Source organism: Tribolium castaneum, chromosome 2, assembly GCF_031307605.1.
Source record: "Tribolium castaneum strain GA2 chromosome 2, icTriCast1.1, whole genome shotgun sequence".
In the NCBI taxonomy this organism is placed as follows: Eukaryota; Metazoa; Arthropoda; class Insecta; order Coleoptera; family Tenebrionidae; genus Tribolium; species Tribolium castaneum.
This window is the reverse complement of record NC_087395.1, coordinates 22,152,551-22,175,291: the sequence shown is the minus strand read 5'-3', so window position 1 is coordinate 22,175,291 and position 22,741 is coordinate 22,152,551. Positions and strand designations below refer to the sequence as shown.

At 39.9% G+C, this 22,741-nt stretch overlaps 6 protein-coding genes across 17 annotated transcripts; 2 read left to right on the top strand and 4 right to left on the bottom strand.

The window, feature by feature from the left end:
- Positions 1–700: 700 nt before the first annotated feature.
- Positions 701–2,438, bottom strand: LOC662240 (uncharacterized protein). Its single transcript, XM_968352.5, has 6 exons — positions 2,230–2,438; positions 2,068–2,183; positions 1,819–2,016; positions 1,607–1,769; positions 1,392–1,558; positions 701–1,343 (listed from the first exon to the last, which is right to left on the bottom strand). Exons 1-6 carry the CDS (start codon positions 2,342–2,344, stop codon positions 1,128–1,130), a joined length of 975 nt encoding a protein of 324 aa, XP_973445.1. The 5' UTR covers positions 2,345–2,438; the 3' UTR covers positions 701–1,127.
- A 171-nt stretch (positions 2,439–2,609) lies between these two features.
- Positions 2,610–2,987, bottom strand: LOC662206 (uncharacterized). Its single transcript, XM_968320.4, has one exon. The coding sequence runs from the start codon at positions 2,985–2,987 to the stop codon at positions 2,610–2,612; it is 378 nt and encodes a 125-aa protein (XP_973413.1).
- Positions 2,988–3,529: 542 nt separating this feature from the next.
- Tsf2 (Transferrin 2) lies at positions 3,530–7,604 on the top strand. 2 transcript variants are annotated; one of them, XM_015983560.2, is made up of 10 exons: positions 3,530–3,725; positions 3,826–3,870; positions 3,959–4,137; positions 4,184–4,459; positions 4,509–4,803; positions 4,857–5,596; positions 5,643–5,807; positions 6,187–6,853; positions 7,009–7,180; positions 7,233–7,604. In XM_015983560.2, exons 1-10 carry the CDS (start codon positions 3,653–3,655, stop codon positions 7,453–7,455), a joined length of 2,835 nt encoding a protein of 944 aa, XP_015839046.1. In that variant the 5' UTR covers positions 3,530–3,652; the 3' UTR covers positions 7,456–7,604. The 2 variants fall into 2 exon arrangements, with proteins under 2 accessions (XP_015839046.1, XP_973380.2); XM_968287.5 differs by lacking the exon at positions 3,826–3,870 and having other exon boundaries at positions 3,531–3,725.
- Positions 7,605–7,669: 65 nt separating this feature from the next.
- nst (nesthocker) lies at positions 7,670–9,960 on the top strand. The gene is made up of 6 exons (XM_968253.5): positions 7,670–7,879; positions 7,931–8,001; positions 8,048–8,177; positions 8,230–8,686; positions 8,731–9,170; positions 9,216–9,960. Exons 1-6 carry the CDS (start codon positions 7,671–7,673, stop codon positions 9,661–9,663), a joined length of 1,755 nt encoding a protein of 584 aa, XP_973346.2. The 5' UTR covers position 7,670; the 3' UTR covers positions 9,664–9,960.
- A 40-nt stretch (positions 9,961–10,000) lies between these two features.
- LOC662101 (casein kinase I) lies at positions 10,001–19,946 on the bottom strand. 11 transcript variants are annotated; one of them, XR_010332909.1, is made up of 7 exons: positions 19,456–19,942; positions 18,968–19,074; positions 13,198–13,717; positions 12,065–12,305; positions 11,907–11,957; positions 11,368–11,484; positions 10,001–11,203 (listed from the first exon to the last, which is right to left on the bottom strand). XR_010332909.1 is itself a non-coding variant. In XM_008199821.2 (7 exons), exons 1-6 carry the CDS (start codon positions 19,576–19,578, stop codon positions 11,456–11,458), a joined length of 1,071 nt encoding a protein of 356 aa, XP_008198043.1. In that variant the 5' UTR covers positions 19,579–19,942; the 3' UTR covers positions 10,001–11,203; positions 11,429–11,455. The 11 variants fall into 11 exon arrangements, 9 of the variants coding, with proteins under 9 accessions (XP_008198043.1, XP_008198044.1, XP_008198045.1 ...); XM_008199821.2 differs by having other exon boundaries at positions 11,429–11,484; XR_010332910.1 differs by lacking the exon at positions 11,907–11,957 and having other exon boundaries at positions 19,456–19,941.
- A 67-nt stretch (positions 19,947–20,013) lies between these two features.
- LOC662028 (serine protease H131) lies at positions 20,014–22,740 on the bottom strand. Its single transcript, XM_015983468.2, has 11 exons — positions 22,599–22,740; positions 22,382–22,529; positions 22,168–22,334; positions 22,030–22,119; positions 21,836–21,975; positions 21,626–21,790; positions 20,958–21,241; positions 20,742–20,911; positions 20,607–20,696; positions 20,414–20,553; positions 20,014–20,366 (listed from the first exon to the last, which is right to left on the bottom strand). Exons 1-11 carry the CDS (start codon positions 22,660–22,662, stop codon positions 20,193–20,195), a joined length of 1,632 nt encoding a protein of 543 aa, XP_015838954.1. The 5' UTR covers positions 22,663–22,740; the 3' UTR covers positions 20,014–20,192.
- Position 22,741: the final 1 nt, after the last annotated feature.

Genomic DNA, 22,741 nt, shown 5'->3' with positions numbered 1-22,741 from the left:
GCCAAAACTTGCCAAAATACGTATTTGGCCAACCGCTAAAAGACATCCATTCATTAAGGGTATTCACCGGTGTTTGTCATTAAATGTATGGCTGTGTCACTTATCCTTGTAAGTTTATTTTATTGCGGACGGCTTGGGGCACAGCTTCTTTGGCCAATGAAGTCCGTTACCTTCACTAATAATAAATCAATCTTAAAAGGAATGATAGCATTTGCTAAGTAATAACGAATAGCGAAAAAAATCTAGTAAAAGTTTTTTAGTTACCAATACAGGTAATATTATATACCAATACAAAAAATACAGGCATACAGAGCATTAAATTCTCAATAGTCAGACATAAACATAATGCAAAAATTTTATCGTAAACTATATTTAAAAAAATTTCAAACTTTGACCTCTTTGTCGCTGCGAATACGGTTACAGATGTACGAAAAATGTTAAGAAGAAAGTTGTAGAGAATTAAGTTTCCTATAAAAAATTCCGATTTATTTGCCAAAAGCTCTAATTCCTTAGCTTGAAGGCTCACCCTGAAGTTACTGACCCTGGAAACAAAAAAGATAAGGAACTGAGGACCTCATTGTTAAAGAAGCTGTGGCTGAGTGTAACAAGCTGTAATAAAAATTATATGTTGTAATATTGACCGGTAAATGTACTTATATCGCGAGCCCTTAAAAACAAACATAAATGTACTAGTCACAAATACTTAAAAAAGATTTATTTAAATTTTTGTTTATAAATCACATTTTCTTTTATATATAGTTTTATAGGTATAAAATTTTGAACAAATCGGAACCAAATGTAAAAACCTGAAATAGTTGGAAAGCATGTGCCAGATTCCTGGCACATTTCTCGTTTTAGTCAGTCATTGTAGTCATTTTTTTCGTTACAGTTAAGTTCATTATGTGTTTGAATACGTACGTTTTCTTAAATTAATGTTGTAAACTGTTGTAAGAATATAAACAAAAAATATAAACATCTGAATGGTTTTGTACACTCTCATTTCGAAAAATGACATATTTACACCAACACAATTTAATAAATATCGACTATTATTTCGGCACCCAATTACCTACCGTGAAAAAAATCAGTCAAATAATTACAGTAATACAATAACCCTTCAAACGAGATTAATAAAACCTCTTCCTCTTGTTCTCGTGATGCTTCTGATAGAACATAATCCCCAAAACGACGCACGCCACCACGGCTATGCTCCCCACCAACATCAAAATAAAGACTTTGAAACCGGAGAGCGACGAGGGCTTGGGGTCCTCCACGTGGTCGCGCGGCGGCTCGAAAAACGTAGCCGAGGGAACAATATTCGACCTGTCCTCATCGGCCTGAGGCTACAAAACACCAGTTAGACAAACAACAACATTTACGGGAAAAAATACATCATCAGGCATATCCAGCTCAAATAATCTAACAGACATAATATCGTGATTATCGGACAAGTCCCCGGTTGTGGCAGAAACACCTAAGTAATAACCAGTCGGGAGGCGCACCCCCTTGACTTGGAAGCATTCCTTCCAGGCCGCCTTATTTTCAATATCGGTGGAAACTGAAATAGAGATGATAAATGGGCGTGGTTACGTGGGCGGGGCTGTACCTGTGAGTACATCTTTCTCGTATCTGATCGCTATGTGCGTGTCGTAGTCCAAGTTTCTGAACTTGGCTTCGCAGCCTGCGAGCTGGGTATGTGTCCCGTCCCTGTCATGGTCATAGTGGAGGGTGCCATTGTTGACCATGGCCGAAATATACGGGTGTTGGTGCTGTTAAGGCCAGAATGACCATTTGATCGCTTGTTCGCGCGATACTTACGTTGTGTGGTCCATTGTGGTTGCTATAAGTGTCTAAAATGATGGCAAGTCCGTGGAAAAAGTCGTTATTGCCAAACACCGGGCCCTCCTTCATCCTGTCTTTGGCATACCAGATCGCGAACCCGTCCCCGAAGAGGTCCTTGCCCTTCCCGTGCACTTTGAAGTGGACTTGCAGCTCCCAGTTGCGCACGTTAACCGGCTAAGAATAGACGGGGTTAAAGGGTGAAGGTTGGGGACGTCGCTAACCTACCACGGAGTTCCAGATCGCCCCGACCTTGCTCTGGAGGTCCGAGGTGAGGCGTATGTAGTTCGGGGTCACTATCGTGCTCCCGGTGAAGTGCCAGAACGGAATCTCGATGCCAGAGCCTGAAAATTCGGGATAAGGACGGACGTAACCTCACTTTGGACGTACCGTAATACGGCTTGATTAGGCTGTGCTCTCGCTTCATGAAGTCTTTTGTGTTCCATTCCGCACTCACTTGACTCAAACAGTAAAGGAAAACGCCCAAATACTCGGACCAAATCATTTTTTCAGAGATAAAAATGCTAATTTACCGGAATTGTGTGCAGTTGACGTATCGCACTCTTGGCATCTTGTCGCAGTGCCAACCAACGTAACAAAAAATACCCATTAAGATTATGAAAATATCGTCTTTATTAAATTTTAAAACTAGAATAATACAAAAACACACATAAAGATTACACTGACAACGACTCAACATGAAATAATCATGTCTTGTTACAAAACATACATAGTACAGCTGGCGTTTAAAGCAACGCTTGGTAAAACACTTAACCACCTTCTTTTTCCCTCCTTATGTACATGCAGAGTGCCATATCCCCCGGTTTTATGGTAACGCGGTGTGCATGTGCCGCCAACAAGTTACTGTCAGCGAACAGTGCAGTCAAATAGGCCTCGGAGGCCTCGTGCAATGCTTGCAACGCGCTTTTCTGAATCCTAAGATCCCGTGTCCCTCGACTATGACTTTGGAGAAGTTCTCGGATAAGTCTTGAAAACGATAGTTTTGGGATGCATAGCTCTGTAGACATCTGCAGCTTCTTAATCATCCTGAGCAGCTTGAGTCTGATGCGATATTCTTTGTTTCCGATAAAATAGGACGTAGAGGCTGACGAAGGCTTCTTGTTTGGGGTTTTCTTAGAACGGGCCATCTTGCTACACTCATTTTCAAACTAAACTCATCATGTACATTATCGGCATTATCCTACCTTTCAATTTACCACCAAACACGTGAAACACGAACGATTCATGCAAAAGCTTCCCAAAGCTTGTTTACGTTTAATAAACAGCCTAACCGAAAATCCAACTTTGGGACATGGCCGTTCCCGCCTTCTTTAGTGCTTTTGATTCCGTGATGTTGGCATACCCATTTATACGAGCAAATTTTTAACAAATAAAAATCATTTAATATTAAATTTTTTGAATATGCTGACGATTATTATTTTCCCTCTTACGAATTCTATCCTTTACAATATCTCCCAATTGTGCTCTTTTCTGTCGTACACACGACTCTTTTTAGTGCTTTTGTTGCCATAAGATTTATGGTCCTGGTTGTAACGAAAAACGATTTAAACAAAAAAGTAAATAATTCATTTGGGCCAATTTTTTTCACACTTTTTTTTGATTTAACGTACTCTCAATTTTTTGTTACAATTAGTACAACAATTCAATCCAATTTTATTAGTTTACAAAACGAAACCGCTTTCTCTGTCTCAGTCTGACACATATGTTGTCTCACTCTCAGTGTTGTGCTGGGCGTGTTTTTGTCGCTCCGTGTTATCAAATGTGTTGATTTGATATTAAAGATAATCCCAAAATGGGCTTTAAAGATAGGACTTATCTTTGCTTTGCTCTGCTGATATTGTTTAGTGTTTTTGTGATAAGTGCAGGTAATTGCATCAAGTCACTTGAAACATGGTTAAGTGGGAGGGGTCTCGTTACTCATTTGTTTTGATAATTCATCAACCAACTCTTTCCCAATTTTCTCAGTTTCAGCATTTTTCCTAGTCCTCAGACATAACAAAAGTAGAAAAAGTTAGTATTAACACTGCTGCTCCCTTGAAATTAACACTAGATTGCCAAAAATCGAATTCGGTGGGTCACCTGTTTTTCGAAATTTTAGGCCAGAATTTTTGGAAAACCACGCAATTTAACACCGAGGAGCCCGAAGATAAACGCATTAAGATAGTATGGTGCACAATAAGCCGGGCAGAGCAACGGAAATGCAAAAACTTCGCTATGGCAAACGAACGCGACCAGATCCGAGTGGGCTACGATTATTTCAAAATCGAGTGTTTACAAGTAATTTGGCGCCGAAAAATGACCCAAAATGACGAAATGTTTGCAGGCGTTTGATAAAGACGAGTGTATGACTCTCCTAGACCAGGAGAAGGCCACTCTGACCACCCTTGACGCGGGGGAGGTGTTCGTGGGCGGGCGCTACAACAGTCTCGTGCCCATTGCCCAGGAGGTCCTAGAAGGGGGGCTCCAGCACTATTACGCCGTCGCGGCGGTCAAAAAGGGCACCCTGCCCCATGTCAATTCGTTGTTTGATTTGAGAGGGGTCAAGGCCTGCTTCGCAGGCGTTGAAACTTTTGCTGGATGGGTTGTCCCGATTTACACAGTCTGTTTCACCCTTTATTTGTTTATTAAAAATTACGAGTTGTTTCTAGTTGATGAACGAGGGTGGGTTAGATGTTGTTGATTGCAATAATCACGTCAAGTCGGCTACGAAATACTTTGGGCCGTCGTGCGCCGTCAACTGTCTCACCAACAAGTACAACCCCATTGGTGATAATTCCGACAGGTTGTGCCAACTTTGTATCGGAAAAATCCCCGGGGGGCGGTGCACTAGCTCTGACCCCTACTCAGGTTACGAGGGGGCGTTCCGTTGTCTCTTGGAGGCCGGAGATGTAGCATTTGTCAAACATACAACGATTCCGTCACTTGTGGCCGGAGACAATTTTGGTGCGTTTTATTTGTGTAAATGCCCCTTTTTATTTCATTTTTTTTAATTATAGTGTCGATTTCGAAAGATTCCTTCGAATTGCTATGCAAGGACGGCAGTCGGCGCCCGATTGACGACTACATGTCGTGCAATTGGGGCAAAGTCCCGTCGGACGCAATCGTGACCACTTCAGCCTCTTCCTTTGAAAAACGCAAGATTTACCAAAAATTCCTCGAAAAGGCCGCGAAAATGTACAGTTTTGGCAATCAGAACAACGGGACGCATCGCTACGATGATCAGAATCGGAATTCTTACGATGATCGGCAGCCACAGTATGATCAGTTCGGGAACAGGATTGATCAGCCTAACTATGATCAGTACGGAGGGAGGCCGAGGTACAAAAGGCAGAATTTTGGGGATTTTGGGACGCAAAATAGGCCCCAACATGACCCCAACATCCCACAGTATGAGGAAAACCGGCCGCAGTATGACCGAAATAATTACAACCCATATGGGCGTGATAGGCCACACAACGAAAGCGATTACCGACCATATGGCCAAGACAAGCGTCCGTATGACCAAGAACCGGGAAGTCGGGATAGGGGGCAGGAATATCCGTTTGATCCACGGTACTTTAACCGGGAGGAATATGGAGAGAATATTGACCCATATGGTACAAGGAGAAAACCCTCAGTCTACAATAATAGCATTCCAGACTATTATGATTACAACAGGAATAACACGTTTTATGAAGTTTTTAATTTGTTTGAGTCATCGCCGCGTTATGGGATTCACGGAAATCTACTATTTCAAGTAATTTCCGGCAGTTATTGGATTGCGAATTAATTCTAATTTTCAGGATATGACACGGGAAATTGCGCCACTCAATGAAAATCTGCAAACTTACTCGAACTTTTTGGGCAGTTCCATGAACATTATTATGGGGGTTAGGGTGTGTCAGGTCAATAGAATGACCCTCTGTGTGACTTCGGACGTTGAGCGAAACAAATGCGTGAAGATGAGGGTAAGGAGCAAATTTCCAAAAAATAATTGATTGAATTTTGTAAATTTGGTTAATTTTTGGTTTATATTTGATGATCATTTAAACACAAAAACTACAGTTTGTTAATTTATTTATTTATTAAAAATATTTATTTTTTGGCCTTCGGTAAAAGATGGTTAATGTGTATTCTGTTCAAACGTCGGTAATTCCTCAGAATTGTTCAAACATCTCAATTTAGCTCACCGAATCTGAAAATAAGAAAAATCAGTCGACATAAAATCGTTTTAAAGCTATCATCTCTGTTTTATTTTTTTTTTTGTCAATTCCATTAGTTATTTCGCCTCAATCCGTAAATTATAAAATTCACAAAAAGCATAAAAATGGGCCGAATTTCTTTCAGACGGCGTTGAAAGCCCACCTCCTCAAGCCCGAAATGGACTGCTACAAAGGCCACTCGCAGATCCACTGCATGCAGGCCATCAGATCGGGCCTTGCCGACGTCGCTGTGTTGGACGCCAGCGACGTCTACACCGCCGGCCTAAACTTCGACCTCATCCCCTTCATGAGCGAGATGTACAACTTAAACGAACCCGAATACTATGTCGTGGCTGTGGGCAAAGAATCCGACCCCTCAACCGAACTGACATACCTCCGAGGCAAGTACACTTGCCACGGAGGCATCAACACTGCCGCCGGTTGGGTGTACCCCCTTGCATTTTTAATCAGCAACGGGTGGATTCGGTCCTATGGCTGCAACAGTATCCGGGCTGCGGCCGAGTACTTTTCGAAGAGTTGCGTCCCGGGGGCCCTAAGCACCGAATACAACACCGGAGTGCCTTACGATAACATGTGCCACCTGTGCCACGGCGCCAGCTTCCGGTATTGCCGCCGAGACGCCTCGGAGGACTACTACGGGCACACGGGCGCCTTCAGGTGTCTGGTGGAAGGCGGCGGTCAAGTCGCCTTCGTCACGCATACGACAGTGACGCAGAATACCAACGGGAAGAGGGAAGAGTGGTGGGCGAGGGATAATCTAAATGACGATTTTGAACTACTTTGTCCAGATGGTATGTCATAATGAAAAATACAATATAGAAGCGCTTTATAAAATACACAATGAAGTTGTTCTAAAATACTATTTTGAATTTCAAAGAGGTGTTAGTTGTTATCTGCCCCTAAGTAAAATTTTCTTCGTTTTTCTGTTTATTGGGATGTATTGCAGGTACGAGGGCCGAGATCAACGAGTACGAGAAGTGCAATTTGGGCAAAGTCAAGGCGAACGCGATCGTGACCCGCGGCGGTTACGGGTACAACGACACCCACGTGAATGCGTTTATTAATCTATTTTTGTACGCCCAGAATTTTTACGGTCGGAAGACGGCCGATGAATTTAGGTGAAGTGACATAACCCGAAAATAAAAGACACGAGTTATTTTTGTTTTATAGTTTCAGCATGTTTTCGTCAACGCCGCCGTACACCGATTTGATATTCCAAGATGCGACGACTCAATTGAAGGTCATTCCCCCGGAGAAGCGACACTATGCTGAGTATCTCGGAAGCGACTTCCTGCGGGCGCGGAGGATCGTTGATTGTCACGCCGGAAGTGCCTCTCTAAGTGCCCCAATCACGCTACTTACGACGATTGTCGCTTTTGTTATTGTTAGTTAGTTTTTTATAGCACTTTTTCTATTTTTTTATGTACAAATTTATTGTGAACCGTCCATTTTAACGAGATTTGTGTGAGGTCCGTCCATTATCTTTATCGTCCAGATAAGGGAACGAAAATAGTTACGACGTAATTAAAATATTTAACGAAATTCCGATGTTTGTTTGTGGACCTCTCCCCTAAGTGAAAGTCAATTTAAATTCATTACCGCAATGAAATGAGCTCAGACTGGTATCCACTATTAGTCACCGCCTCACTCCTTCTCTCTCACACCCATTCCCTCCCCAGAAAGGTGTCAACCAGTCTCTCAAGTGGTCTTATCAGCATGGCAAACAGTTACAGAACAGTTTACGCTTTCGCCAGGGAAATGCACCCAAAAACCGTCAAGGCTGACATACAATATGGCACGGCGGGCTTCAGAGCCAAGTAAGTCCAATTGATCGTCAAATGTGAGGTTAAGTCACTGTCACTCCGTAGGGCCAATAATTTGGGGTACGTTATGTACCGGATGGGGCTCCTGGCCGTGCTAAGGGCCAGGTACAAGAGAGGTGAGTGCCGGTTAAGTGAAACCTTGACGGAATATAACAATTACAGCCACCATCGGGGTCATGATCACGGCCTCACACAACCCGGAGCCCGACAATGGGGTGAAGCTCGTGGACCCCATGGGCGAGATGCTGGAGCAGAGCTGGGAAAAGTGGGCCACCAAGTTTGCCAATGTTGGGTAATTAAATCCTCAGTGTGTTACAATTTTGATAAGATAAAACCAAATTTAGTGATGACCAACTTGAAGAGACCATCAACGAGATAATCAAAGAATATGATATTCCAATGACTGACCGGGTGGAAATCGTTGTAGGGAAAGACACCCGGCCTAGTAGCCCAAGTCTGGCCAAGTCCCTCACGGACGGGGTCTTAGCCCTGTCCGGGAAACCGGTCGATTACGGAATTGTGACCACCCCCCAACTTCATTACTTCGTCGTTTGTAAAAACACAAATCGCAAATACGGCGAACCGACTGAGGAAGGCTACTACACGAAATTAACCAAAGCTTTTAAAAAACTGCGAGGTGAAACGTTCACTAACGGAAGTTACAAAAACCGGCTGTTGTACGACGGGGCGAACGGAGTCGGGGCCAAAAAAATCAAATATTTCCAAGAACTGTTAGGTAACAGTATGAAAATCCAAATGTACAACGATGCGATCATCGGGTCCGGCAAGCTTAACTACATGGTAGTAACCCACCGATTTTGCCCATTTTTTACAGCTTGTTGTAGTGCGGTGCCGACTATGTGAAATCGCAGCAGAAGTTCCCGACGGGGGTTCCCGTGGAGCCCAACACTCGGTGTTGTTCGGTCGATGGCGACGCCGACCGACTCATCTACTACTACATGGACGAAAACAACGGCTTCCATTTGATGGACGGGGACCGCATGGCCACCCTGATCGCGAGCTACCTCAAGGAAATCCTAGAAAAGACCGAACTCGATCTCAACTTAGGTTTAGTCCAGACTGCGTACGCCAACGGCGCTTCGACTGAATACATATCGAAAAAACTCCAAGTGCCAGTCGCGTGCGTCTCCACCGGGGTCAAGCACCTGCACCACAAGGCCCTCGACTACGACATCGGCGTCTACTTCGAGGCCAACGGCCACGGAACCGTCATCTTCAGCAGCAACGCCAAAGACAAGCTGACGGAAACTGCGAAAAATTCGAGGTAAATGCGACGCCACAGTCAAATTCTTTTCTAATTGCCGTTTAGCCTTTCGGAGGAGCGGAGACACGCGGCCGAGGCGCTGCTCACCCTCATCGACCTCGTGAACGAGACGGTGGGCGACGCCATCTCCGACATGCTCCTCATCGAGACGATCCTCCACGCCAAGGGCTGGGACATCCAGCAGTGGGAGAGCGCCTACACCGACTGGCCCAACCGCCTGATGAAGGTGACGGTCCAGGACCGCAACGTCATCACGACGACCGACGCCGAGCGCGTCTGCGTCACTCCCGAGGGGCTCCAGGCCGAAATCGACGCCCTGGTGGCCAAGTTCGACAAAGGCCGCTCGTTTGTCAGGCCCTCGGGGACCGAGGACATCGTCCGGGTGTACGCTGAGGCGGCGACCCGGGAGCAAGCCGACGAGCTGGCGCTGCAAGTCGCCAGGAAGGTCCACGAAATGGCCGGGGGGACCGGCGACTCGCCGCAATTGAATTGAGTGCAATAAATATTTTTTTAAACGAATTTTACTTTTTTTGTGCCATCTGTACGTACCAAGGTGACCTACTCCGCACAGTTCTTGCCTTACCGAGGCTGGGCCTCTTTGTTGTACAAATTTAAAGCTTTATTGACTGTTTTCTGTGCTGCTGTCTACTGGTGTACTTAATTATTGTACCCGTGTAATGTTAGGATTTGTAATCATTCCATTCGTTTTGAACTAACTGCCAAGTAGAAACGGCGACAGCTTTAGTTTTACTTCTTTATATACAACATTTTAATAAAAGGTTTATGTATAGAGAGTGGTTTTATTGGGGAGGGGCCAATCAAAGTGCTGGTACAATTTCAATCTTTAATCTTACCTCATTGTGAGAGTTACTTTTACATAAATATCCAACGTGGTTATTAACTTAAAAATAAGGGTTTGTCTCAGATACCCTTGAAAAAAACTATTGTAAAAACTATAGCGTATTTAGTTAATTATAAATGAAGACAAAACCATATTATACAATTGTATTTAACAAGTAACTTGTTTCGTAATTTGCTTGTAATAATAGAGCATTTTTCACACACTGATATTACATTTTACAATGGAAAAAAATCGACAATTAAGTTCATGGCAGTTGCTTAAGACGCAGCTACATAGAAAAGACGCATAGTCAAATACAAAGAAACCTCCATTCTCAATCCAAACTATACATCCTTTGAAAGAGAAAAATAACCTCAAACAACAGATTAGACCAAAGTAAATCTTACACAGCCTGCGATAAAAATAGAGCATAGTTTAAAACACTACACTTTGATGTTTTAATAGAATTTCTGAATGTGCATCGATCCGATTTACTCGTGTCAAACATTTTGCCGGGGTTACCTAACGAAAGCAACTTTGTTGATTTTAAACAACTAGAAGGTGCGGACAACGCCGCACCCATCAGTTCTTATTATACCCATACGATAAAAAACAAAAGTAAAATACATTAACACCATTATTATAAAATGTACAAGCCGCACTGTAAAACGAGGCTCAAGTAATGAGAGAATCTAACAAATCAATGATCACATTTAACGACCACGTTTTACCGTGCAGCGCCTGAATGTCGTAGGCTCGTCAAGAGTTCCGCATTAATTTTCAAATCCTTAGTGACGTTTACGGTACTCACTTTTGTTTCCATTATTTTACAATCTATTTCTTAACATATTAAATAATACAGCCAGACTTGCATTCACTCCCACGCATCACTAATCCACTATCATACTCGAGGAGACGTGGCCTATTTGTGAGTGGCCTCGCCCTTAAATTTTTTGTTTGTTTTTTAATATATTTTTATACAATTTCCCATTAACGGCGGGTAAAGAAAATTAATTCGTGTATGCTCACTTACAATAATGTTTTAATAATTTTTTATATAAAATTGTCAGCGTCCATCAAGACAACCTCTTAATTTTTGTTTATTATAATTTTATTTTTGCTTTGACCAACTATATGCGAAGTCGGTTAGACCCAGTCGGTGGTGGTGCATGTGGGGCGTGTTAACGGTTGCCTAGAAGAAAACAATCGGTTACTCCAAACAAAAATGCATCCCGTCAAATACAGAAAAACAATGAAATGAACAAAAAACGATCTGTGATTGGTTAGAAAAAATTACATCATGCAAATGACTCTAGAATGTTAGCTTTCATCCCGACCATGTTAGTCCCAACTTACCAAAAGCTTTAATTAAAAATTAAAATAAAAATCAAACACTCAAAAAAGGATGAAAACTAACAGTGTTTTTAAATACAGCGTTGATCCTTTATAGAAGCTTCGTGACAACTGGCTGACCTGCAATAAAAATGTTCGCTCTTTACTTACTATCAACAGAAAAAAAATGACTGTTAGTATGGATTTGAAGCTTTAGCACAGCTACGCGCCCGATAGACCACGTGTCTATGATAGAAAAAAAAGTGACATGAGTGCGATTCCTCTAATGAAAATAAAAATCTAAAGAGGGCTTAAAATCGCACTTTGAAACAAAACGGTCACCAAAGAAGACTAGGAAAAAAGCTCAACACTTACTTCTCAGATATTCCAGAAAGAAAAAAACACAAAGGGACACAACAATTTTATGTAAATATGTAAAAAAACGAAATTACAGGGCAAAATAAAAAAAATTAATATTAAACGAAAACAACATTCTCAGTGACCTTTAAAGACTTTAGCAATATTTGCAGTAGAAGGGTGGGTTGTTTTATAGTGAGCTGTACCTTTAGCAGAATTTTGCTTGTTCTTTTCGTCATCTTTTTTGTCACGGTTCGCTGAAAAGAGGGTGACTATAAGATCTTAACTATTCAAAATATCGACTAGTCGCTAATTCGTCACTTCACTGATTTCGCTCGACGAAATCGCTCGTCGGCCGACTCACCTGTTTGCTGAGATATTACAACTCGCGATGTCTGTGGTTGGGCCGACGTTTCGGCCACTGTTCCTCCTGTAGCTGCCGCCTTCTGTTTCAGCATGGTCCAGTCGAACGTGTAGTCGTATTGGTGATTCAATGTGCGGAACAGAATCCGGAACAGCTGTCTTAGGTACATGTAATCGGGGGCCTCTTCGAAACGGAGGCCGCGACAGTAATTGAGGTACATCGAGAACTCCGCCGGAAAGCCCTAACAAAAAAAATTATTCATAGCTTGACTTGCTCCAATTTGTGAATTTTAATAAGGTCTTTGGACTATGACCTCCGTCAGTCGTAAGACACAATTACAGACTCAAAACTTAATCGCAGTAAAACGAAATCAATACCACGTTAATGCTACTAAAAGACATTTGAATAATTGGTTGTTGTTTATAAAATTAGTTATTTATCATGACGTAAACAAATCGATGAATTTTTATTGAAATCCAATTTGTAACAAGGTGTAATAAAGAGAAATGTGGCTAATATTCAAGACATCTACTCGAAAATATGAATTGATATCACTTTTGTTAACTCATCTACTAATAAATTGAAGGTTTGATAACTGTGTCTTTTTTATTTCCATTACGCTAGGAAAGTGAAAAAGTTGGAAATACTAAAACGTTGCTTATTTTAACGATTCTATTGGTTGTAATGTTGTTTTAACCGATTGTTTACTTGTTTTTAGATGATTATTTCACATTATCTGTATGCTTTGTCACATCCTTACTTCGTCAGTTTTGAATTCATTTCATGTGGTAAAAAACTGATTACAAAATCCGTTTCTCTCTTGCAAACTAGACAAACAAAATCAAAATCATACACTTATTAATTGCACAATAACTAATTAAGGAAAGAATCTAGCGTTTCAAGAAATACTTCACCACTTCCGTATGTTCCAGTAAACTAGAAATATAAAATATAACAAAAATGACAACGTGACGATCCTTCTTGCTCATTTTTTGACTCCTAACTTCACTCAAGCTATTGTTTGTGTTAATTTCTTTTCATTTTAAAAATTTTCCACACTGTCTGCGTACTCCTACGTGTATAACTTGAGACTTTTGCATATTATGCAACTTTTAATTTATCGTTTAGCCCACCTTGCAGAGGACCTCGACCGGCGTGGACATCTTCTTCTCGCTAATCTTCTCGTACTTCTGCTTCTTGGTGGCCGCTTTGAGCCCTTGCCACGGCAAACAGCCCCTGTTGAAGTACATCAGCACGTAGCCGAGCGACTCCATGTCGTCACGTCGCGACTGTTCAATGCCCAGATGGGCGTTGATCGAGGCATATCGTGCCGTTCCCGTCAAGTTCTTATCTTCGCGATATCCGATGTGCATCCTAGTGCGTGCATCTCTAAACTTCTTCGCTAAACCAAAGTCGATCAGGAAGAGTTTGTTGCAGTGGCGACCAATGCCCATGAGGAAGTTGTCCGGTTTGATGTCGCGATGAATGAAAGACTTGCAATGGACGTATTCAATACGGCCGATCATCTGGTCGGCCAACATCAGAACGGTTTTGATCGTGAAACGACGCGAACAAAAATTGAACAGGTCTTCCAGTGATGGACCGAGGAGGTCCATCACCAGAACGTTGTGTTCTTTTTCTTGGCCGTAATATCTGGAACGAAGCGATGTGTTAACAAAGGTCGACGACAATTATAAATAGACACCATCGGCTACAACGTGCTGACGATAAACAGATTCGAGAAACGTGAAACAGAATTTCCGCGTTTGTTTACGCACGGATGGAAAACACCTAACTTTACACGTTGTAACAGCGAAACAGACAAAATAACAAATATCTGGAAAATAAAACTTTAATTGCGTCTTTGTTAACTCTTAATTGACGTCACGAACGACATCGATACGTTTCCGATAACAGGTGTACTGTAAATCGCAACAATAAAATTTATTAACACTTGTAGCAATTCCGCTCTTGACGAAGCTAATTTTGTGTTATTTGCATCATGATAAAATTAAAATTTAACAGATAAAATTGTAATAACACAAGTTTCGAATCACGCGTAGTCAATCCCAATGATCCCAATCAAACATCACTAAATCAATACTTATTTGTTAAGTAGGGCAATTGGATTTTTTTATAACAACTGATACTTATGCAACCAGTTAATTAATTAGTCTTTCCTTTCCAAATTAGTCATAATAACAAACATGTGATTTGGTTCATTCAACTAAACCTATTTTTAGATTTGATCATTATTGCATGAAGCAAATTGGTCGATGTATTTTTTCCGAAATGAATGATCTATTTCCTTAGAAAAGTTATAAACAAGACGCTTTTAGTGTCAGTTATCAAACACTATTGTGATATCAACAGATAAAATTTATCGAGCACGTAACAGACGATTAGTTGATTACTAAAAGCAGAAATAATGTTGTTACCAAATTATGAATACGGAGCATCCAAAGTTTATCGCCGGCCCAAAAATAAATATGTACTTCTTGTAGCGTTAAAACAAATATTTATATGCATGCTAATTTTTAAGGAATTAAAACAAAATTTAAAATATGAAAGTACTAGTATTAATTAATGGAAATTTTATTGTATATGGAGATATTTTAAAACAGCTAAGCTTTATATTAAATGATGGTTTTAGCAAAAAATTCTGAATAAAACTCTTGCCTTGCTAGCTCAAAATTACGTTTACTTGTATTTTTAATTGTTACTTAATTATTTTTTGAGCCTAGCGACATTTTTTTTATATTATGTTTATTCTCAAATGATGAAATGACACAAAAAATAATTTCTTGCAGCTACTAAATATTAATTAATATTTTTAATATTTAAAAATTCTTAAAAAAATTCACAGACAAAGTTTAAGTGCGATTGTTAATTTTTAAGATACAAAAAAAAACATATTTTAGTATTTACATTGTTTTGAAAAAAAAATGACAGCTCATACACATCTCATTGTTATTTTTATAATTATAAACAATTAAAGCGCCATAAGATTAAAACTACGTGATACCATCTAGCAACATGCATAAGTGTTGCCAAATCCGTTTCTTTAAATAAGTTATGGTAAAAAATGCAAGCACAAAATTCTCGTTTTGAAACTGTAAAGTTTATTTATTCATTAAAACGTTTTCCATTTTTTCTTGTTAACTTTTTAATTCGGAGCAAGTAATTCGTTTCATTGATTGATCTCCGATTAAAACAATTACAATTTTCACTTTTTTTCAACAGTTTTTTACTGGTACTTAATCACCACCTGTGTAAATCTCTGTTAAGTGACTTAAATTATGGCCTATTAAAACCCACGCATCAAACAAACTTGATCTCGATCAAATAAATCCTTCAATCGTCAATAAGACAACAAATTTTCTTGAATTTATTTTAATCGCAATTGGCAAAAATTCGGGTCATCCAAATAGGTTATACAAACATTTTGAGAACGAACGATCAATATCTCCCCGCTTTACGCTTTTAAATAATGTAGAAATTGATAACAATCAAAAATGTTTTTTTAAACCGGCCTTTTTACCCTCCTTTGAAGGCGGAGTATTAGGAAACCACACGCATTTCATTTCAATCGAACCCGTTCGGAACGTGCATCCAATTTTACTGTTGTCAACGAAAAACGAGGGTTATTGTACCTTTAACGTGCACGCGACCCCGACCGCCTCTGTTTTATCATCCAAGGGACACACGCAATCGGCTCCCATTCATCCAAACCAAAAAATACGCATCCCATTTATCTGTTACGGCGCTACTTTGTGAACTAGCTAAGCCATCAGCTAGTTAAATACAAATTCAACTGGCAAGTTGCTGCGGTCACTCGTAAAACCAAGACCCGAATTAGAACCGAAAAAAATCAAAAAGTGTCACACTTTTCCGTTTCATGACCTAGATGATACGTTGCGTTTCGCGGAAACCGACTTATTCAAATCGAATCTCGTGAAAGTGACATTTTGTTTTCGTTCGTACTCGCTCTGCGACATAACGAAGATTTAATAATTTTTTACAGTAATTATTATTTCCACGGAGAAAGTGCGTAGGCGTGCATTGTTATCATAAATCGTGCGAGCTTTAAGGTCGGCGGCCGCTAATTGAACGTCGGAGGCGGCGAAAAACTCGCACAGGCCTTGAAAGGCGATAGAAAAAAATTGAATTCGGCACACGCGGAAACCGACTTTGCTGTGTTAGAGGCAATCTGCGGTTTCCGTTTGACTTCCATTTTGTTACTTAATAACGTTACATCGCGACTTTCTACAATGGCGGTTCCTAAACTGTAAATTCGGAGTGTTCGGAACGACTTGTTGCACTTCTACTGTCTCGAAAAATTGTAATTTGGTTCAGGTGAGCAACGGTTGTTCGAAGCACCTGACCAGAGACACGTTATTTCACCTCTCGCTGGATAATGAAAAAATCACCCGGATTTTTCGACTGATAAACAAAAAGCGTTTTCATCAAAACGACACGTCAATGCCGCGCAAAAATACGAACAGTCAAGGCCGAAATTTTAAAAATACCACGCGCACACAAAAAATCTCTAATTACATGAAACGACATAAAATTGCAACAGCGGTATTAAGCGACCTTTAGAATTTTCGGTGGCGTGAAATCTAACTGTAGTAAGACGCAACCAGAGACTTACAAGGTTTCGAGTCCTTGCAAGTTGAACAATGAACGGTCTCGGAGGAGATAAAATGACAACGCTGCAAGTCTCAGCTCGCATTTTATTTTGTCGTTGACCTTAAGAATTTTCGACGATTTTCTAAAATCCACGTCACTCTTGTTTTTATTTACAAATTGCCACGATAAGATAACGCGCTAAATAAGTGCGCATCGGGTCTTAATTTAAAGATATTTCGCCGAATAAGTGAGTTAATGTGGTCAACCACCGGAAGTCACTGCGATAAGGTCGACGGTGATTTTAAATATCAATCGTCATGAAATCTAGCAAAATTCCGCGTTGACTTGCAAAGGCGTGACTCATAAATAATTTACAACAAAAGCAGATTGTAGGAAAAAATTCGTAATTTTATGTAACGGTCGTTCGACTCTCCATTCTCATTGAACAATCGATAAATTACGTCCGAAATCCTTTACTTTCGAGAATGTGACGAAACATCAACACGATTTGAAGCCGCTGGTGTCTTAGGGGAAAGTTTATGACCGGGTGATGGGTGAATCAGGCGAAAATTTCAAACATATTGCCTCAAAAACATGACCAGACACTGATCTAATATAAAAAATGAGCTGAAAGCGACGGTGTATTCATTTAAACTAAAATAGAAATCGCTCCTGCTGCTAATAGATTAATAGTAATATGTAATAAAAAGCTAGAACTGTAACATAAAACTGCAGTTTCACTGGTGACTAATTAAATAAAATAACTAAAAATTCCGCAAACGGGGCTATAATTCTACTTTTCATAACATGAATATCGACTTAAATAAAATAACTATGTAAAACACCACCCACAAAGCATTCCAAATAAAAAAAAAAACGTAAAACAGCAACCAGTGTAAAAAATCGAATATTTAAAAGTCCGTAACAAACAATACAGGGACTGGCAACGCTTATTACGCTCAAGCAACAGATCGTGACTTTTATTAGTTACTTAGAACTGTCGAAATTTTATTTATCCAAGAAAACCGCCACTTCGAATGAAACAAAATTCTGGAAATTGTATACACCTGACTGTATACTGATAAGAAATTTATACTTAGTTGGTTAAATAATAATCGGTCTTACTTATTTAAACGCAAACCACACGCGTAATTTATTAGATGGTATAATTTGCCACCAAAGGAATTACTTACCAATTGCCGATCTTTTTGAAGCCCCTTATAATATCGTCGATTTGTATAAAAATAAGAATTTGACTTTCGGGTCTAAAATTCTATTGTTTATTTTTGTCTTTGTATATGAAAGATTATCAAAAAAATATGGGAGATACCTTCCCAATGTATAAAATGTCAAGAATTTTTATTTATGTAAAAATTTCGATTTTTTAGATATTTTTTTCATTCCTTAAAATTAATATTGATAGATTAGTATTAAGTTGCTGAAAAAATATATTATTTCTCATTTTAGAACAAGCAAGCGTTGGTGCAAGCGACAATATGTAGAATATGTCAAATCAGAATTCGATTTTTTGGCAAAAAAACAAGATATACCTTTGGCTTTATTTATAAGCGAAAAATGACATGTAGCTTACCAATGTTAAGTGCGTATACTTCAAGAACTTCATTTAATTAAAAGCTAGCCAATGTATTTTTCCATTTCTTTCTTTCAAACCCAACTTACCCACAAAACAATTAACCAACAGGAAATAATACCACTTACAATCACAGAAAAATCACCTCATGTGACTGCGACCTGTTAGCTGTACCTTTCATTAATAAAATTTGAATCAGACAAGTATTTACATCAATTTCCACCTAGCGATAAAAATTATCACATAGATCATGGTTTAGCAAAGATAAGCATTAAATTGGTATTCTCAATTTAAAAAAAATACCCATGCAACGTGAGTATTTACATAAAACTGAAATTGAAACTTAATCAAAACTTTTGATTATGTATTTCAACTCTGGTTTGTGAAATTAAAAACGTTTCATAATAAAGCAATTAATGTTGAAACGTTGTATTGCATTGAAGTATTGTAGACATAAAATTAAGTAAACACGTGCAAGCACTGTTTCCGTTTATGAGTGTTTCATTGAATAAAAAATAGAATTTGTTGTTTTGGTTCGACATAAAAATGGGCACAAATAATGCATTTATGTAAATACGGATCGCCGAAACCTTCCGTTCATTATGTAAACAAAATACGGCGCAATTATCTGCAGATGACTTTCGTCTGATTCACCCTGTATAGTCCCATCGGATGCTCACCTGATATGTGGGATTCCTATGCCACCATGTAGAATTTTGTACAATTTACTTTCGTAGAGGAGTTGGGGGTGTCTTGCTCTAATTGATTCGAGTTTTACAGCGACTTCCTATCGGAAAAAACGAATTAATGGGAATCGTCGAAATGGGGGCGCAAATGCGCCCAAAAATGGTAAAAATGAGCGTAAAAATTGTGAAATGTGTCGTAAGAGAGGCCCATATCCTGGTGCGCTAACCTACTTTTGGCCGTCCGCGAAACAAAGAGAGACTCTTTGTGTGGCGGCGTTTGGGGCCATTCCTGGCCGAAACGCCAGGATTGTGGGCGATTTCGAGGGCGAAAAGGGTCCGACCAGACGGGGCCTTAATGGCTGCCATTGTGATTTGTGGTCGGACTGGTTTCGTGTTTTTTCGAAACAAAGCCACGACTTAAAGGTTAAGACGTGTCGTAGGCCCGTCTGGAGGCGCATTTGGACGGTTTACGGCCGCTTTACCTCTCCGTTTGTGATGTTGATGCCCAAGTAGATGTCCCCGAAGGAGCCACTGCCGATTTTCCGAATTAACCGATACTTGCCACCAACTATAAACTCCGATTTGCCGATGCAATGCGACGCCATCGTGCTAATTTCAATCGAGTCTTTTCGCGTGTCGTCTCACAAATTTGGATGCCCCTTTTATTTTATTTTTCCACACAATAACTATCACTTGCTCCACCAACACGCCGACATATTGCTCTGACTGATCGCTTGTGCGTGACGTCACGACGAGTTGCACCCTCTTGTGGACGTCGCACGAACGAACCTAAACACTGAAAAATTTTACAAATCGGTGGGATTTTCAAGGGGGCGATTTTGGAACGTCACGCACTTTTACGATGACAGAAAATTCGACGAAAATTGACGGGAACGACGACTTACAAAGGGGCGACAACAATTTACAGGGAACCGTTACCACGTTACCGACGGCGTTCTGGGACGACGCACAGCGACCTCCAAAATGTCGCCGCAGCGGCAACCAAACAACCGAACTGGCAGGAAAATCAAAAATCAATCAGCACTTCCACAATTTCATATTTTAATTTATTACAACAAAGCAATTTAACCAAAACATAAATGTGTACCGAGAGATTTGCACCTAATCCAATTAAGGGGGCACAAGTCGCCTTCGAATTTGAAAATTTCGAAAAAACTTTAATTAACAAACATTGCATATTTATTTTTTTAAAGTAGATTTAATTATGCCTGGTGGCATTATCAATCCATGCGTAAAAAGAATCGACTCGAGTATACCCAGTTGGGTCCAAGCTTTCGCACCCATTCTGGCTTATAAAACTAGCTATAGCCACATGGACATAAAGTTCTATTCCCACATCAGCGGAAGTTATGAGTGGTCCTCCAATATCGCCCTAAAATTAGTTCCTTCAATGAAAATTTAACACGTAATTCGACTAACAAAACAGATTCCTTCGTTGTAATTTCCTTCAGCACAAATCATCGTGTCCACGAGTTGATTTCCGAAGTACGTTTTGCAAGCGTTTTGCTCAATTATTCCGATTTCAACAAAATTCAAACTGTTTGCCAACCCACTGTCCTCTATAACGAAAAAAAAATTAACAGGACGATAAAAAATGGTAATTAGTAATTACCATCACTGGTTTGTCCCCAGCCTGCAGCCTTAACAACTCGCCCCGGATACAAGTACCCAAAATTCGCAACAATTATGGGCTCGATATAATCTAATAAAAAACTCAACTTTACTGATTTTTTTTAATATTAATTACCAGTGAATGTGATAGGCATCCGTAATTTAATTAAGGCAATATCGTTAGCAAGCGATATTGTCGGATCGAAACCTTCATGAATAACGTAAGTGGAGGTCGTTACAATGACTCGGTTTTCGTCATTTGATGACAGTTGATTCGATCCCATTTGAATCGTGAATTGCGTAGCCCTAAAAAAATCCGAAAATTTATGGAAAAAATAAGAGACATTAATACTCGTAGACACATTGCGCTGCGGTTAAGACCCAACGAGCGTTAATCAAAGCCCCCGAACAAAAATATCTGCCGTCTGGAGTGTCTTTGTAAATAGCGACTTGCCAGGGGAACTGGCCACTTGCAGCAGCATTTCCTCCGATTATTCGCGGTCTGGAATTGAAATTTTCGCTGTCGTTGACTCGTCGCAGATTAATTACGGATTTTTTAGCCGAAATCACAAAAATGAACGAGAAAAGGAGCAGTAACGGCTTCATTTTTGCACTGACTAAATTTTGGCCGCGGTTTTATCGGCAACATTACGGCGATAAGTATTTGGTTAATCTAGGAATTAACAGGATTTGTAGCATGTAATCGTTTAATCGCCAATAATTTTTATTTAAGAAAAACTTGAACGCTCTGTGTAATGTAATACTATTACCGTATCGCAAAAACTATCAGTCACGCAGAAAACAGCGTTTGCTAATAATTTTTTTTTCAGTGCGTGTTAGTTTTATCAAACTTTTTCTACAAATAGATTTATAGTTAAAATCAAATAATTCATAGAGAGTCGCTATTTTTTTATCGTTGTTCAATTTTAAACTGACAAGTAATTTGCGTTAGGCAAGCGTCAATTTTTTATGGAATAAAATTCATATTTGTTTTAAACAATTTATTAATCACAATTTCTACATCGTTTCGGTTACATTCTGAATCCAGGCTTTGTACAGATCGGTCCTGATATATCCCGAAGGGTGCAACTGTTCGCAGCCACTCTGACTGAAAAATCCAGCAACGGCAATTTGTACATAATTGTCAGCCCCTTTGGCTCGGATCAGCGGACCACCAGTGTCTCCCTATTATCTGTTAATATTTTATCAAACTCCGGTTATCTTACTTACAGTGCAAATGCCCTCATTGAAGTTACCAGCAGTACAAATCATCGTGTTTTTGATTTGGTCACCGTAGGTCTGTTTACACTCATTGTTTGATATAACTACCACGTTTGTGTATTGGAGATTGTTAGACAAACCGGCAGTTGCTAACAATTATTGATAACTTATTCTGTTAATAATTGGCAAATAAATTAAATTACCGTCAGCGGTTTGGCCCCATCCTGAGATTATGGCGGCACTGCCCTCGGAAATGGCCCCAATGTCGGCCAGTTCGATTGGTTGTATGTAATCTACGATTTAATCTCAAACAAAAAATTAAATTTTGTGGTTGTTAGTACCAGAAAGTTCCACTTTCATGTGCAGTTTAATAAGCCCGATGTCGTGCTCCAAAGTCAGGGGGTCGAAATTGGGGAAAGCGACTGACGTGGAGGTTGAGAGAACCACTCGGTTGGGGTCCCCAGCTTGCAGGGTGATTGAACCCAAATGAATTGTAAAAAGTCTCGCACTGGAAAACATAATCACTCATTTGCTTAATACAACGAAAAAAATTACTTGTAAACGCAATGACCAGCAGTCAGAATCCACTGATTGTTGATCAGAGACCCCCCACAAAAGAATTTGCCGTCAGCGGTGTCCACGTAAACGGCCGCTTGCCAGGGGAATTCCCCAACGCGGGCCACTTTCCCCCCGATTATCCCAACTGCAAAGTTCGTCAAAAATTATTATTATTATTATTATTATTATTGTTTATAATATAATTATTAATTACCATTGTTGGGTTTGGAATAACACGAGGCGAAAAGCGTGCACAAAACAAAAACGTAGAAATTCATGACTGGTATTCAACAATCCGAATTATCAGCGGACTTGTATTTATTAACTAATTTATCTTTGAGTGCGATTGAAAAACAA